Source organism: Phacochoerus africanus, chromosome 15, assembly GCF_016906955.1.
Source record: "Phacochoerus africanus isolate WHEZ1 chromosome 15, ROS_Pafr_v1, whole genome shotgun sequence".
NCBI lineage: Eukaryota > Metazoa > Chordata > Mammalia > Artiodactyla > Suidae > Phacochoerus > Phacochoerus africanus.
The window spans coordinates 123,145,492-123,163,140 of NC_062558.1; the positions used below are offsets into that span (position 1 = coordinate 123,145,492).

Below are 17,649 nucleotides of genomic sequence, written 5' to 3' on the forward strand. Positions count from 1 at the left end.
GGTCTTTTCTAGGGCCGCACCCATGGCATACAGAGGTTCCCAGGCTAGGGGTCTAATTGCAGCTATAGCCACCAGCCTACGCCAGAGCCGTAGCAACACAGGATCCGAGCCGCATCTGTGACTTACACCATAGCTCACAGCAACGCCGGATCCCCAACCCACTGAGCAAGGCCAGGGATGAAACCCGCAACCTCATGGTTCCTAGTCGGATTCGTTAACCACTAAACCACGATGGGAACTTCTGGAGAGTAATTACATTACAGAAGTTCTCCCATAGGAGTGAGATTTCTGAGCCCCACGTCAGGCCCCCCCAGCCCAGAGGTCCAGCACTGAGAAGACATGCCCCCAGAGCATGTGGCCTTGTAGGATAGCGGAACTTAACTGGAGGAGCCCCACAGGACTGGGAGAAATAGTGACTTCAACTCTTAAAGAGTCTCACACGTACTGGGACCCAAGGAAACAGCAGTAATTTGATAGGAGCCTGGGCCAGACCTACCGGTTGGATTTGGAAAGTCTCCTGAAGAGGTGGGGGATGGCTGCGGCTCACCCTGGGGACACAGACACTAGTCACAGACATATTTGGACCAGTGTGTCAACACTCCTGGCACCTGCCATGTTGGCTTAACAGTGCCAAGCCCTGGCCCCATCCAACAGCCTGTAGGTTTCAGTGCTGGATGCCTCAAGTTATACAACTTACTGGGTAAGACACAGCCCTACTTAGCAGCAGACTGGCTGCCTAAAGACTAAAGAGCCCGAAGCCACTTCTAGACATGCCCCTAGATGGAGTCTGACCCACCCGAGGGCCAAGATCCACCTCCATCCACCAGTGGGCAGGCACCAGCCCCTCCCACTAAGAAGCTAGCACAAGCCTCTAGACCAGCCTCACTCACCAGGGTGCAGACACCTGAAGCAAGAAAACTACAATCCCACAACACAGGCCAGACCCTACCTTGGGACCAGCTGGGCCCTCGCCCTGCCCGCTACCAGGCCAATGCAATCTTCAGGACACCCAGGACCCCATACCCAAGGGTATCAGGAACAAGCTCCCCCTATCAATAATCTGGAGCCAGCGTGGGATCCCTGGGACCTGCAGCCAGACTCCAGGAACCAGCAATGTGAATCTAAAATATGATACAAATGAACTTATTTACAAAACAGTAATAGACTCATAGACATAGAAAACAAACTTACGGTTACCAAAGGAGAAAAGAGGTGAGGATAAATTAGGAATTTGAGATTAACAGATACTACTGTATATAAAATAGATAAGCAATAAGGACCTAATGTATACCTCAAGGAACTATATTCAACGTCTTGTAATAACCTTTAACAGAAAAGAATCTGAAAAATAATGTGTGTGTGTATATATATATATGTATGCATAACTGAATCACTTTGCTATATACCTGTAACACTATAAATCAACTATACTTCAATTAAAAAAAAGACAGTCTCCTAGAATCCTGTGATCTCAAATGCCACTAATTGAGTATTTATTTGTGGCCAATATATATGTTTTAAGATTCATGATTAAAGATGGTGAATATTAAAGATGCTGATTTTTTTTTACAAGGTAGTAGAACAATTTTTCCTAAGGAACTAAGACAATATTTTTTAGTTAGCAAAAAGAGAGATGCTTTGAGTAAAAACTATGATTTATACAGACATTGATCTTTATTTGATTTGACAAAATCTTTGTTATTAAAAGACGAGTAATAAAATCTGAGCTTATACTGAATCTGACAAATTAAGATCTATAGTATCTAGAGTATTACATAAGAAATTTCGGCTGAGAGGAAAAGAGGATAAAAGCATCACATGCAGATGCTCCTGGCAAAGGGAGAACTCTATCTGCAGGTGAGGTCCATCCTGTGCAGTGCATTACAAAATCCTGGAGAAAATGCAATCGACTTACTTGGGTGAAGTGTTTTTCCTTCTGAGGAGAGGGTGAGGTGGCAGAGAGGCGCAGGAATTCAAAGGCATGTGCAGAATGGCTTTTCCATTTCAAATGGTAATAAAAATATTTAGCTCATGGCACTAGGGCACCTTTGAGGAAAAGAACACCTTAACCAGAGTAGGCTCATTGCATAATTCTTTAGTAATATGTACAATTTTCAAGTAATGGAGCGGAATTAGAGTAATTTTGCTTTAACATTGGCTATCTATTTTTCTTCTCGCCCTCTGGGGCTGATTCTGTTTCAGTATCGCACGGACATTTTTCCACACAGTTTCTAGGGAACCATCCTCTTACTCTTGAAACACCTGAGGTAGAAAATGAAATTGACATGAAATAGTCAGATATATACCACTGTGACATTACTGAGACTCCTTAGTCCTATTATTCTCAATTAACAAGCTTTTAGACTTTACTGCTCACCACCATTTACCATCTTTTATAAGAACAATTTGAGGAACTGAGATTAAAAATATGTAAGGATACACACACACACACACACACACACACGCCTAACAAGCTAGAATATTTCCCAAATTCCATCATCTGGGAAAGGAGCTGATGTGGTTCAGGAGAGCTCCAGCAGAGTTGGGGGAACTTCCCAGTGGGGGTGCACACACGTAATGGGTGTGGACTGTGAAGGAGTTTGTCACCTGCCATACTTCATCTGTTCCCGGGGACGATCTCCCTGTAGCCTTTGTGGATTTTCTTTTTGCTTTCTCCAAGATGTGCATTTCTTTATCAAGCTTGCCTAACCTATTACATGAGTGAATTTATAATTAACCCACTGTTTTCAAAAGGGCATCCTGGGTTCATCTTTACTTTAAAAAGGAACAACTCTTAAACTAAGTAAAAAAATCAAAGACACAAAAGTTTCAATTCATTAATTTTTATAATAACTTAATAGGATGATTCTTTCAATGGGGGAGTGTACAGAAGAGCAGTTTCGCCTACAGCTCTGGAGCCAGATTGTGTGGGCTAGAGGCTGGGCTCTACCTGCCTTTAATGTGGTCTGAGGCACACTGTTGAGCCTCTCCATGTTTCAATTCCCTCACCAATAAAATGTCAATGACAACACTGACCTCAGAGGACTGCTGGGGACTTTCATACCACAAATGAGGCATTTCTACTCGTGCCTGTCACATGGTTAAGTATGGGATCCGATATTATCTATCATTAGGATGACCCAATAAATATAAGCACTATGGAGTTCCTGTCGGGGTTCAGCGGAAACGAATCTGGCTAGTATCCATGAGGGCACAGGTTCGATCCCTGGCCTTGCTCAGTGGGTTAAGGATCTGGCATTGCTGTGGCCTATGGGGTAGGTCACAGATGCAGCTTGGTTCTGGCGTTGCTGTGGCTGTGGTGTAGGCTGGCAGCTGCAGCTCCGATTCAATCCCTAGCCTGGGAACCTCCATATACTGCAAGTGTGGCCCTAAAAAGACAAAAAAAAAAATAGTGTGTGTTATGGAGAAATAACACAAGGAGCTTCTTTCTGCTGCTTAATGCTGTGCCTTCCTATTTAGTTCCCCTAATGTATATGACGTGATTGTTTATAAAACTTATTCTCGTAAAACATACAGTTAGTGCTGGCAGTCTTGTCCTTTCAACACTCTCTTCCACTTCCATACCTTCTATAATGGAGTCATCAAGAATTTTATCTCCATACAACCAGTATCTGAAATATTGAAAAGATTAAAATTAAATATATATATATATTTTTAGGCTAGATGCCAGTTTTGTCATTAAAGAAGAAATTCAGTACTTCCTGTCACTTACCGTAACCCCCTTGTGGCTAAAACGAACTCCCCTTTCTGGAGCCTTATCCGAGGCTCTTCCGTGCAGGGGCTGGTGAAGAAGGTTTTGATCCCTTTATTCAAAGGACAGCAGGAGCCACTGTAATCTTCTATGACTTTATACCGAACCTGTCACCAGTGAGAAGAACAATTTAACCTTAACCCATACCTGAGGTTTTTCAACTCGAATGTCAACTGTTGACGGGTGATTCAAAATATCAGGCAACAAGTCTTTCTCTCCTGGTACCCCATCTGCCCAGGTCCTGTATAGAAGGTAATTAATTGAAGCTTCTAGCTCTCAGGCTTTTCTTACCCTCCATTTCAAGCACATGGCTGAGAAGGAAATTCTAGAAGCAGTGCTGTCCAATAGAACTTTCTGGAGTAATGAAAATGTTCTATATTTGTGGGATCAGTGTGGTGGCCCCTAGGCACATGTAGCTACTGAGCACTTGTAATGTGGCTGGTGCAACCAAAGAACTGAAATTTTAATTTTAGGTAATTTAAATTAAATTTAAATTGCCACCTGTGGCTAGTGGCCATTATATTCTACAGCATCATTGTAAGGACAGGTTTTATCTAAGGAACCACATTGAGGATAATTATCTACTGACAATATAAATTGACTAAGTTCCTTCCAAATCTCCAGCCCAAACTATTTAAATGAAAACAAAAGTAATGTGCATCAAATTTCAACAAATATATTAAGAAATATTATTTAATAAAAGTCTTCTACTCAAAGACAATTTTAAAAGCTACACAGAAGTCTAGAGCCTGACAAAAGAAACAAGAAATTAGTAGCATTGCAAAAGAATTACTTACACTTCTGACCCTTTTATCTGCTTTTTGTTTCAACTGCTCTATCTGTTTGGAAGATATAAAGAGAAAAAATGAAGTCTTATCTCAATGTTGAAAAACAGCTTTCCTGATTTATTATATCATCATGACATGACAAACTCCCAATTTTTCAACATTTCTAACTGCTGATAATTTAAAGACTGCATTTTTTTAAAAAAAATTAGCATGGAAAGAAGGCCATGACTGTGATTAAGACCCAGAGCTGAAGTGGGGTATTCTCAGCCTTCCCTCTCTAGTGCCCTCATCTGTGTACACTGGCAGAGCATGCCCAGTGGCCCAGGGGTCAGGGAGCTGGGCTCCCCACCTTCAGGGGCCTTTGGGCTAGTCCCTAAGGTAAAGAGGATGCAGAGACTCCCCAATTCTCAGCCATGGCAAACAGACCGCAAAATTCATCAACAATGAGTCTCGATTAAAAGTCTTCATTTCAACCACTTTTCTCCACTCATTCGGCAACAATTTATTAAATGGTACTACACTAGATATAATAGGGGAAATAATCTGCCTAGAATCTTGTCAAGTTAAAAATTAAAGATACTTGATATAAGATACAGTAGTAAATAATTAAGCACCAAATCCAGATGAGTCTAGAGTGGGGAGATTAGACTTTATGGAGGAGGTAGGATTGGAGCTGGTCTGAAGTATTTTCCAAAGAGAAAAGATCATGAGACAGAAAAAATAGGGTGGGCAGAGTTAAGTGTCAGGAATGTATCAGGAATTTGCTGAATAGACGGGGCTGATTAGAAGGATGACTTCTGCTAGGATGTAGGTGAAAGACAGCTTTCGGCCAGACTTTATAAAATTAAGTTGAGGAATCAGGGCTTTGTCCCACAGGTAGGGAGAGATAAAGAGAGATTTAAATAAGAAGAAGGATATGATACAAGGAGTGATTTAGAATTATTAATTGAGATTCATTTCGCCATACTGAAAAAATTCTTACTACTTGTTTTACTAGAAAACGCCATCGGAGTTCAGAAGTTAAGGGGAAGAAGGTGAGGCAAAAAGATAAGAGTATTTGAACAAACATACTCACTGTTAAGCTGTACTGATGACAGCCTTCTCTTATTGGCCACTCCAGTCCATCTCCTTCAGGGACCCCTGACCATGTAAATACCTGTTTAAAGTTCTTCCATCTACTTCCCATATCATAAGGAAAAACAAAGACTTCATCTAGTTGATAATATTGAATTCGATCTTTAGCCTGTGGGTAACAGAGATGTAAGATGGCAGACACATCTGCCTTAAGTGGGCTTTAGTAACATACTATTGAGACATTTATTCCTCAAATCTGTATCATTCCTAAAAACCCCTCCTCCTCATTGTAACATTAAAGTACACAAAAGAAATAAACACACTTATTTACAATATAGGAACAACTTGACACATAATACCAACCTTATCTGAGATTATCCAGCAAATGTCTGATAGGGCCTATTTAGGAATAAGCCTAAGTATGACTGAATTCAAGCATTCAGAAATGCGTATTAAAAAAAGTTTTTTTTCCATATATTAAAAGGTCATTAAATCCTCAATGTTCCTGCTGGTTTAGCAGAACAAAAGAATCCAGGTGTAAAAAAGGGCTACTAATAAAGAGATTTAAGAGAAAGCAAGGGTTTATTCAGGATGCAGGGATCTGCCAGGTGGGATGCACTAGAACGCCATGGTTGTATCCTGGGTGGCAGTGATACTGTGAGAATGGCCAGAAAATGTGTAACAGGGGAGTCATCATTTTAAGAAAATTATTTTTTAAAAACTAGCAGGTATGCACAGGAAGTTTTCTTTCAGTTTTATATACCATTACATGTGTCTATATGCTTATTTATATAGACATTTACATGTGCATTTTATGGGTGTGTATATATATATATAAATATTCAGGTTTCATAAATTATATTCTGGGCATTTAAATGGTTGTGTTTTACGTACGGGGATAAACTGGCTTAGAATTTATGATAGATATTTCTTTATTTTTTTGGTCTTTTTTGCTTTTTAGGGCCATACCCGCAGCATATGGAGGTTCCCAGTCTAGGGGTCCAATCAGAGCTATAGCTGTCAGCCTACGCCACAGCCACAGCAATGCCAGATCTGAGCTGCATCTTTGACCTTCACCACAGCTCACGGCAACACCGGATCCTTAACCCAGTGAGCGAGGCCAAGGATCGAACCCTCATGGTTCCTAGTTGGATTCGTTTCTGCTGCACCATGACAGTAACTCCTGATAGAAATTCCAAAGAAATTTCTGAATTTCCACTCACAGCTAGGGGTATAAAGATACATTACTTATTCCTACAGTAAGTGTACAAATCCAATTGATACTTATTGTGTCAGAAAATCTAATAATTTTGATACGTTTTCTATAACTTAAGACAACCATTTATGTGATTTTTTTATTCAGCAACAGAGTGCCAGTTTTAAAATAACTTCTAGTTTTACCATGGCAGTTTATAAAGAACCTTGGTCATGAACAAAAAAACACTGTTAATCCAATGTCAGTATATTATGCTAGCTAGAAATGATATCTTGAAATATTTTATTATCAGGGGACAGTATTGTAGGGAGAAGCTCCTTGTAGTTACTTATAAAGTGATACTACTGTTAATACAATTAAAAGAATTGCCTGGCGTTGTGGCTTAGCAGTAACAGACCCGATTAGTATACATGAGGACAAGGGTTTGATCTCTAGCCTCGCTCAGCGGGTTAAGGATCTGGTGTTGCATGAGCTGCAGTGTAGTTGTAGATGTGACTCCGATCTGGCATTGCTGTGGCTGTGGTGTAGGCCCAGCACGTGCAGCTCCAATTCGACCCCTAGCCTGGGAACTTCCATGTGACATATGCCTAGGGTGTGGCCCTAAAAAGAAAAAAAAAATGCAGCAATTAAAAGACCTGTCAAGCTGTAACAAGACCACATGTTAAGTCTATCCCCACCCAGACAGCAGAGGGTAATTTCTTTTCCCTTTTTGTATACAAAAGCTTCAGTCTCTGAAATGAATTAAGAGCCTTAGAGAACAGAGATCTAGAATACTAATATTAAATATTAGAATAATATTTAACAGAGAAAGTGTTAAAAATGAAAGTAGGTTACAAAGATGACCAAGGCATGGCCTCTGCCCTGAGAAGCACTCAATGAAGTTGGAGGATTCAGTCAATACCGTGTGTTAAAAGGTGACAGATATGCGCAGTAAGTGCTATGGGAAAAGGGAACAAAAGTGTTTAACCTAGTCTGGGGAGAGTCAAGGAAGGGTTCTTGTCCCTTAGACCTAAACTAAGTCTTAAGGGACAAGAAATAAGGCAAAAAAGAGGGGAAAAGAATGTTCTAGGCAGCGAAAACAACATTTGGAAAGATACAGAAGCACAAGATGCAAACTATTTGGTATTAGCTGATACCGAGGGTAAATAGCATGGGTGGGGAATGTAGGGAAAGGGAAGACCTGAAGGGTTTTATGACGCAAAAACTAAGGAGCTTGGACTTAACCTGTACAGCAATGGTTCTCAAAGCATGCCTTGCACACCTCTTTGAGTCCCCAAGACCTTTTCTTGGGGTTCAACAAAGTCAAACAACTTTTATAATAATAACACTAAGATGTTATGTGCCTTGTTCACTGTGTTGACATTTGCAATGGTCAGTGAAATTGCTGACACCTTAAGCAGAAATCAAGACAGGGGCACCAAACTGTATTAGTAGTTGCTATATTCTTCACTGCTACACTTATAATTCAAAACAAAGCCCAATGAAAAGCCCGGTTTTAGGTAAACATGTCCTGAATAAAACAATATGAATTATTATTTTTAGTACATCTCAATCCTCAAGATTAGATATCCTTATAAAATTCTGTGTGACAAAATGGGAAGTACACATAAAACCTGCTGAAGTGCTGAATCTCAAGGAAAACACTTGAGTTGTGAGCTAACAAAAGATGTGTTGCCAGCTTTTTTCATGTAACACAATTTTTACTTGAAAGAATGAGTAACGTGTCAGACAAACTAAGGTTATTCAGACTTCAGTATCCAGCGAATGTTTTCTCAAAAATGAACAAAGTAGGCTGTTACTTCGTAAAAACAACTATTTGTTGCCAGTGGAAAATTTAAGGCTTTCAAGTGAAAGTCAGAATTTTGGAAAATTTGTATCCACCAACAGCTTGATAACTTTCCAATAGCTAAAGATTTTCCCCATAAAATTGGTAGTAATGAATGTGGCTTTTAGATATTGTATAAGGAAATGTATCAACATTTGACAAATCCATGTAACGCTGTAAACCAGTATTTTCCAAATGACCAAGCCCTGATACCCTATACGGGTAAAAGAGCCATTCAAAGAGCAGGATAGATTGATGAATTTAAATACAAAAGAGTGCAATGTACTGGTGTAGCTTCAGATCTCACATGCCACTAACCTCTCAAGAACGAGCACTTGTCAAGTTTTATGTGGTATCAGAGAATAACCACTCTTAACTAAAAGGCATGATAAATTATTCCACCCCTTTCTACCTACTTATCTGTTTGAGGCTGAACTTTCTTCATATACTTCAATCAAAGCAAAATATCTCAACAGACTGAATGCAGAAGTAGATGTGAGAATTCAACTGTCTTCTGTTAAGTCAGATATTAAAGAGATTTGTAAAAACATAAAACAATGCCACTCTTCCTATTTTGGAAATTTTAATTGTTTTCTTCCAAAAAATATGCTCTTTTTTATTAACAAGTAAGGAGTTTATTACTGTTATTTTTAAATGAAATAATAAATATTCAAAGAGCTTCTCAGTTAGAAAATATGGCAATCATCAATAGATACAACACACACTAACAAAAGCTCTTTAGTGTCCTAAACAACTTTTGAGAATGCAAAAGGTCCTGGGACCAAAAAAATGAGAACTCTACTGCTATTAATTAAAGCTCACAAGCTGGCTGCCAGGGAGCTGTGTTTTATTTGGCCCATGAGTCTGTCTTTAATTTGAATTGCTTGCCAATGCTTAAAAACAAAAAGGAGGTAATATAGAAATCCAGATCTCTGCTGTCAGAGTGAGGACATGGACAGAGCCCGGGGATGGGCAGGCCAAGTCAGCACTGCAGGGGGCTGGGGTAGATGAACAGTAGACTGGCAGGGGAATGAGAGACAGCTTGGAGGGCCGATGAGGCTGCAGCGGGAAGCAGGAGCCGGATCGAGCAGGGTCCTGGAGGCTTGGAAGCATGTGACCTTTCTCCTGTAGGCGATGGGACCCTTTTGAGTTAGAAGCAGAGGAGGAACATGGGGAGCCTTGTGTCTCAGAATTACCCTTTTGTACTATGATACTTTTTTAAACCAAAAATATCTATTACTGTTTTCAGTTATTAAAATAAGTAATTTCAAAAAAAAAAAAAAAAAGAAATCCAGATCTCTGACTTGTCTTGAAAAAAAAAAATGAGATGATCTCACAATACTGGGTGTGGCAACAAGCAGCTCTGCCTGCCGAGCAGCTCTGGCACAGAGGCTGGCTCCACTTCCCTGGGTTATTTGCCCGGCCCCTGGCGCATCCCTGCCTCAGTGATGATGAGGACCTGAAGGGAGTGAAGGGAGCGGGGTTGCCAAAGGTACTTTTCACATCAAAATCACAATGGACAGTGTGAAGTATGTACTGGAGGCTGTGAGGTTTATGATAAGCTAAATTGTTATAACAATTATCTATCCGATGTCTAAAACCCATGTGATGGCAACTTGCTAAGAGAGAAGTTCCTTTCCAAAAGGCCTGCCTTCTCCTTTAGTCTAAGAGAGTATGGTCAAATGGTTTAAAGTGTGGCTGAGGCCTCTTCAGCAACTCAGTGTGTGAGACATTTCTGTGAGAGTTATATTAAACCAGGGATAAATCAAATGGTTCCTACACTCACCTTTTACATGGCAGGTGAAAGACTTAAGGAAGCCATCTTGTAGTCAAGTTTTCATTTGGGGGCATTTATTAGTTAATCTGGTCCATTAGTTAATCAGCACTTTTACTGATAGTGAGGAAACAATTATAAAATTTACCTTCTCTTCAATCCATGATTCAATAGAAGTTTTGTTTCTGAGAATTATTTTCATCTGGAAATTAAACGATACATTGTAAAATTTTATAATGTGACTGGTTCATTTAAGATAATCCTCTCTCTGCTAACCCTGTGAGATAGTTTTTATTGCTCCATTACATAAATTGAGATATCAGGAAAACAGAGGAAGTTAACACAGCATCCATCTGCACTACTTCTTCATATAAATGATGACGTCAATCCACAAGCACATCTGAACCTACTGTTTAAATAAAAAAATCTTGGTTTTTTTTGTTTTGTTTTGTTTGTTTGTTTTCTAATTTTATGGCTGCCCCCCGTGGCATATGGAAAGTTCCTAGGCCAGGGATTGAATCCGGGCTGTAGCTGTGACTGCCACTTGATCCATTGTGCGGGGCTGGGGATTGAACCAGTACTTCCACAGAGACCCAAGCCACTGCAGTCAGATTCTTAACCTGCTGTGCCACGGCGGGAACTCCAAATATCATGTTTAAGTACTGTCTTCTGAATAAGTTTTTCAGAATATTCATAAAATATTGATACAATCCATTCAATCAGCATTAAATATATTTTGCTATTAAAATCTTTTACCACTATTCTTAATGAACCTTAAGTGTATGATTAACCTCTTTATTACAAGTAACAGTGACTCATTTCAGACAACCTAGAAAATCTGCTTACCTTAAAAATAGAATATATTCAGGGAGTTCCCGTCATGGAGCAATAGAAACAAATTTGACTATGAACCATGAGGTCGTGGGTTCAATCCCTGGCCTTGCTCAGTGCGTTAAGGATCTTGTGTTGCCGTGAGCTGTGGTGAAGGTTGCAGACTGGCTCGGATCCCACATTGCTATGGCTGTGGCACAGGCTAGCAGCTGTAGCTCCAATTCAACCCCTAGCCTGGGAACCTCCATATGCTGTGGGTGTGGCCCTAAAAAGACAAAAAATGAAAAAAAAAGCTGAGTATATGCAGTCTTGATTCTATTTTTTATTTTCTTAGATATGAAATTTCCAATTATGCAGGTTTTTACACCAATGGATGTGAAAACCGAGACATTGTGAGAAGAGCTTTCAAAGTATAAAGTGCTGTACAACTCTAAGTTAACATGTTAAAATTTAAATCAACTACCTAGAAATTCTGGCAAAGTTACTTCAAAATTACCTGACCAGTAGAAGATTAAATTAATCACATAGATGGACTAGGTAATGATAATTTCCATTTCATACTGCATACGTAAACACAGCCTTTATCTCTTTCTCATTATAAGTAGTCCCGATAACTGGACAACTTCTAGCAAGAGGTAACTGAGCAACTTACCTGGATAAAAAATAACATCCCAACAGCTATGGTTGTTCCTAAAGCTAATCCCAAGGCAAACAAGGTGGCAGCAAATGCAGCTAATCCAAACGGAAATATTGGAAGAGGATCTCTCCGGGCTGCACTCATATCAATCTTGACCGTGTTCCACCCAAAGGAGAGCTATAAACAAAACACACACTTGAAGTGCTTGGTTGTTATAAACACTCAGACTCTACTGTATCATAAAAAAAAAAACTTGATCAAAAAGATCAAGGAATGACAAACCTGATACCGTGGCCAAAGCAAACAGAGCTGTTTCCACCTAATACTGTGGTCTATTCTTCTCAGGTATTCTAAAATGCTTTTCTGGGAGTTCCCGTCGTGGCGCAGTGGTTAACGAATCCGACTAGGAACCATGAGGTTGTGGGTTCGGTCCCTGGCCTTGCTCAGTGGGTTAACGATCCGGCGTTGCCGTGAGCTGTGGTGTAGGTTGCAGACGCGGCTTGGATCCCGCGTTGCTATGGCTCTGGTGTAGGCCAGTGGCTACAGCTCCGATTCAACCCCTAGCCTGGGAACCTCCATATGCCGCGGGAGTGGCCCAAGAAATAGCAACAACAACAACAACAACAAAAGACATAAAATGCTTTTCTGTTTGTTACTGTTTCCTTGGAAAGTGTCAGAGTCAGACAGACCCACAAACATTACCATGCATAACTGAGGATGCCAATCTAAGCTGTAACTGTGTCTCCCATTTTCTCTTGCTTTTTTATATTTAATTACTCATAGCAACAAACACAGCCTAGGAGTCAGTGGTTTTTTCCCTCATGTGCTACAACCAGAGGTTTAAAAACTAACAAAACAGAGGTGGCCAAATATGACCTGTGAAATGTTTAAAAATATTTGGTCAGGTGCCAACATTTAGAAATCAGAGTTCACATAAAAAAAATACAGATTTTCAGATTTTTTTCTTGAAAACTCAGAAGATCTGGCATCAACAGGTGGGGTTTCCAAACATCAAAAACTGGCTGTAGTCACATATGGGATGTCCCTGGGGTGAAGGATGTGTGTTCTCCACTTTGCCACGTTCCCCTAGGGCCTGTGTCCCTCATTTACTCTCCAGGCCTCTTTAGGGACCACTGAACTTTATCGCCTGACTACTTGCCCATAAATCAACTCAATGTGTTGCAGGATGTTTTACCTGCTCCAGGAGCCATGCCCCAGGGCACTGGAATCAGAAATGAATAAAAGAATTGCAACCTGCCACGGGACTGGACTGAAACAGAAAGCACCAGCACTGTCTTTTTCTCCTCTTTCCCTTTTTCCTCTATTCTTACCACAGCTACCAAGTTTGAAGTCCAATAAGTTATATATGTGGTACTAAAATAATTATCAACTTCAACTAGAGCATACAAGGTGAGCTTCCAGGACAAAATAATCTTTCCTCATCTTAAAAATTATTTTAATGCTTTTTAAAAAGAAATCCATAGAGGGGTAAAGCAAAGTTCTGTTCCTTACCTAAACTGGAGAAAGCCTAATTCCAAAAGGGACTTCTTAAAAAACCCTGATAACTGCTACATAATCTGGCATGAATGAATTTACCACAAACATTTTCACTTACCCGATTATAAAGCTGTGTATACATTGTCATAACAAAAATAAAGGCAGCATGAATACAACCCAGTGGTGCTAGAAGGAGAAACAGTGTGAACGAAGCATGATTTTGGTAACCACAGCAGTTGTTGATCCAAGGACAGTGATGGTCCATCTTCATCACACATCTAACAAGAAAAATTTACATTAAACATGAGAAAGAAAATCTTGTCTACTTTTAATAACTCTGGTCTTCAAAAGATCAAGGACATAGGGATCTAGCACGTCTGTGCATGAGACACAGAGGAATATGACACTTCACGAACAGAATGAAAAAGCTTTATGAGTTTTTAAACAACTCTGAACAGTGTCTTCTTTTAAATTTTAAACAGCACAAGAAAGGGCAGGCTTTGTAACAGCTTCTGAGGAAAAGATGTCTGCTACAAGTGAGTTTGTTTAAAGAAGTCAGGAGGCCCACTGAGACGTTCATTATAAAGAAATGAGTGTGGTTCCTGGTTTTCCTCTGAAATGCAGTGACTGAAGTGAAATACAACAGAGACGAACAAAATCACTTATAAATCTCCACGGGGGTTGGTGGGGCCCAGCAGACACTTGAAACTTCCTTCCTTCCTGTTCTTATCCTTTAGATGTGGAATCTCTGAGCTAAGTAAGCTAACTCTGGGAATATAAGATGTGGTATAAAAAGCAAAGTCTTACTGTGCTTCCTTTCCTTGAGGTAGCTAAAAGAACATTTTCTTGCCTCAAATTCAACTTTATTTGCCTCCAGTGGTCCCCATAAGCCTCAACATTCTCATCATAAATTTCTTATTTATCAGTGGATATAGATGTACCTTTAAAAAAGGTTCTACCTTAGGGAGTTCCCGTCGTGGCGCAGTGGTTAACAAATCCGACTAGGAACAATGAGGTTGCGGGTTCGATCCCTGGCCTTGCTCAGTGCGTTAAGGATCCGGCGTTGCCGTGAGCTGTGGTGTAGGTCCCAGACGAGGCTTGGATCCCGTGTTGCTATGGCTCTGGCGTATGCTGGTGGCTACAGCTCCGATTACACCCCCAGCCTGGGAATCTTCATATGCCGCAGGAGCGGCTCTAGAAAAGGCAAAAAGATAAAAAAAAAAAAAAAGGTTCTACAATTCGCATTTTTTATAGTGATTCCATTTTCTTCCAATTAAGTGTTTTATATTAAACACTTGTGATAACAGGCACTTGGATTCATTTTTTCAAATCTGTATAAGGTGTAAATGTTAGTCTCCTATATAATGGAAAAAGCAGGTCTCCTTCACGATTTAGACTTGGAACAATTCTAAGGCTAGCCAAGATGACAGATGACAAGCACAGATAATCCTGATTAAAATCAGGATTATTAAAATCAGGATTATGAAGAAAAAGAAAACAAACAACTTTTTACCCTGCTTTAGGCAGGGCAAGAGGCAAAGTAAATCTGTATTTTTTTAGAAAAACCTTTTCACTTATAATGAATAAGAGGGAGATTTATTTATTATCAGAATTGACAATTTAGAAGTAAAGATTATGGACACTTGAGTATTTTGACAACATTGTTTATAAAGTAACCACCTTGCGGAAAATAAACTAGGATTGATGTGGTTGAAAGAATAACAACAAAGGGCCAGTAATCAAGCTGATCAGATCCCAATAAACAGGAAAGACAGACAGTACCTGTTACACTTTCTGCAGTGATGTGACCGTGGTGCCTTGTATGCTTGGCAGACTTTACAATACTGGAGGTACATGCTATCCTGAGAATTTTCCTTGACAGCAAAATATAAACAAAACATAAACTTCTGGGTAATTGGAAAAGTGACGCTCCTGATATCAGAAATTCATCATTTAAAAGTATTTTGGCTCAAATAAAAGGGCTGGAAATGTGAGTTAAGATCCTACCCTTTCCCTATCCCCTCCAAGAGAAAATCAAACCATAGTATTTATTCTTAAGACTTGATTTGTTATTACTGGCTGTCCATTGTTCGTGAATACTTCGTGGTTTAAACCAGCAGTTTCCAAAGATTTTTTCTCAGTTATGAAGGACGGTAATATATTGCGTGAAAAGGGATCCTAGAGCCAAACCACACTGTTAATGAGGTTTATGATTCGAAGTGTTTCCTAGAAACTTACAACCACGTACTCATCACCACCTCTCCTTTTTTTTTTTTTTTAATGCAGAATTATTCAATGAACCTGCTTTGGGAAACACTAATTTAGATCAATACTTTCAAATCGGTATGAAATAAATTTTTTGAGCTCTAAAGGATCAGTGAGTAACACATTTAGTCTCTACCAAGGGAAAGAGCAGGCTGTGATTGATATTATTGGTTAGCAGGTAAGGCAAAACTAAACCAAATATATCATTATTATTAGAGTTTACTAACTTAAAGAATCTTTTTCTTACCGGTTTCCACCCCAGAGGGACGAAGCCAGGACCAACAAACATGGCATTGAAATAATTATAAAGAATCATGACAGTCCAATTTATCAACATGATGAAATTCACGCTTCCTCCAGTGGTATGTAAGGGCCAATACCACAAAACAGAGTCAATCATGGCCATGGTAGAACATATTGCTATAACACCAAGGGCTATAATGGGACCCCAGTGACAAAGTCTCTTTAATTCTTGGAGATTTTCAAACCTGATGACTGAGCAAAATGTACCCATTTTGGTGAGGAAGAACACCTTCCTGTTTTTAAAGAATTACAGATTTCTTTTTTCTGTGCACACATTTCCATGTGCCACAAGTCCACATGTGTTCCTTAATTGTCATGCCTTCATGGTGTGGGATGTTAATGCAGATTACACCATGTTCACCGTTACAAACTCTTTGTTTTTTCTAGGAGAATGCAGTGTCTTGATTTGAAGCCCAATCTAAAGAAAACAAAATGAGAAAGTTTGGTAGGACATACTACTGGATACTGCATTGGTTAATTCCAATAATCACCTAAACAAAAGCAGCTCACAAATACATTACTATGGAATGAGGATCTCATCAAATGTCAAAAAGAACTATTTTCCTCTTATCCAAACTAGGCCTCAAGTTGGAATGGCATGTAAACTGGATACAAGATTCTAAAATGGTTGTTTTTATTCCTTTGTTCCCAACTTGTCAGAGGACTGTGACTATGCAACGGTTCAGTGACTGGTTTGAGGAGAAAAAGAAGTTTAGAGCTGGGAAGGGAGAGCCTTAGAGTGGGCCTGATCCAGTTTCCTTCCTCATAGAAAAGAAAGTGGCTTGGAGAGGCTAAGTGATTATACTACGGTGACAACCAACAGGTGAACTCAATAGAAACTTAAGTTTTCAAACTCCTTTCACGGAATTCTAAACTGCCTCTTATCCAGTCTCGAATTAATCAAGTATGATGTAGACACAGTCCACACCATTTGCCTGCGGTTGCCTCCACCCCAACACTAACCTAAGAGTCTATTTGTGCCAAAGGTAAAGAAGCAGGAGAGCGAAAGCAAAGAGAAGGAAGAGGCGGGGAAAGAGAAGTGTGTGTGTGAAATTCTGACCAGAGGCGTGTGTGAGAATGAACCTGAATGAAAATATTTGAGGAAAAACAGAAAAGGAAGAGCCTCCGGGAGCGAGGGACTGGAAGGCAGGACGGCGAGTCCCAGAAAGATCTGTAGAAGGGTACTTCGGACTGGACTGGAGTGAGTCAAGGAAAAAAGCTCTGACGGTAACAAGACTTTGAATCAACGGATGCCGCTGCCTTGTGCCTCAGTTTCCCACTCCTGTCACGGAGCAGAGCGCTTGGAAATCCTCACTCAGGGCATGAACATCATGGTAAGCGAGGTTGGTCTCTACATTCTGGAGATTCTGGCCTCACTTGGGTGGGGCGAACACCGCCAAAATCATGGTCACGTCCCCTGTGTGACTCCCACCTCGGTCTGGTCCTCAGTGCCTGCTCCTCGGCCATCGCATTTCCGGGGCGGCCCGAGCTCACCCCAAGCAAGTTTTCTCCTGCTCGGATAACTCCGTCCTGGGCCCCCCAGCCCAGCGTAAGAAGAAAGCAAATCCTGGGTGCAGTGCGAGATCAGCCACGACGTTGCCGCTTCTCCGCCAGCGCCCTCGCCGCGGCTCTCCCGCTCAGGCCCACTGCGCAGTCTCCAGGACAGC

General features: G+C 40.4%; 1 protein-coding gene across 3 annotated transcripts; it reads right to left on the bottom strand.

Annotated features, from left to right (window-relative positions):
- Nucleotides 1-1,650: 1,650 nt before the first annotated feature.
- On the bottom strand, nt 1,651-17,625 carry ZDHHC6 (zinc finger DHHC-type palmitoyltransferase 6). Of its 3 annotated transcripts, none has more exons than XM_047760682.1 (11): nt 17,415-17,625; nt 15,927-16,400; nt 15,197-15,288; nt 13,533-13,692; nt 11,933-12,094; nt 10,598-10,651; nt 5,636-5,803; nt 4,570-4,611; nt 3,734-3,879; nt 3,586-3,632; nt 1,651-2,262 (listed from the first exon to the last, which is right to left on the bottom strand). In XM_047760682.1, the coding sequence occupies exons 2-11, from the start codon at nt 16,191-16,193 to the stop codon at nt 2,159-2,161; spliced, it is 1,242 nt and encodes a 413-aa protein (XP_047616638.1). In that variant the 5' UTR covers nt 16,194-16,400; nt 17,415-17,625; the 3' UTR covers nt 1,651-2,158. The 3 variants fall into 3 exon arrangements, with proteins under 3 accessions (XP_047616638.1, XP_047616639.1, XP_047616641.1); XM_047760683.1 differs by having other exon boundaries at nt 3,536-3,632; XM_047760685.1 differs by lacking the exon at nt 17,415-17,625 and having other exon boundaries at nt 13,533-13,600; nt 15,927-15,973.
- Between the last annotated feature and the right edge of the window lie 24 nt (nt 17,626-17,649).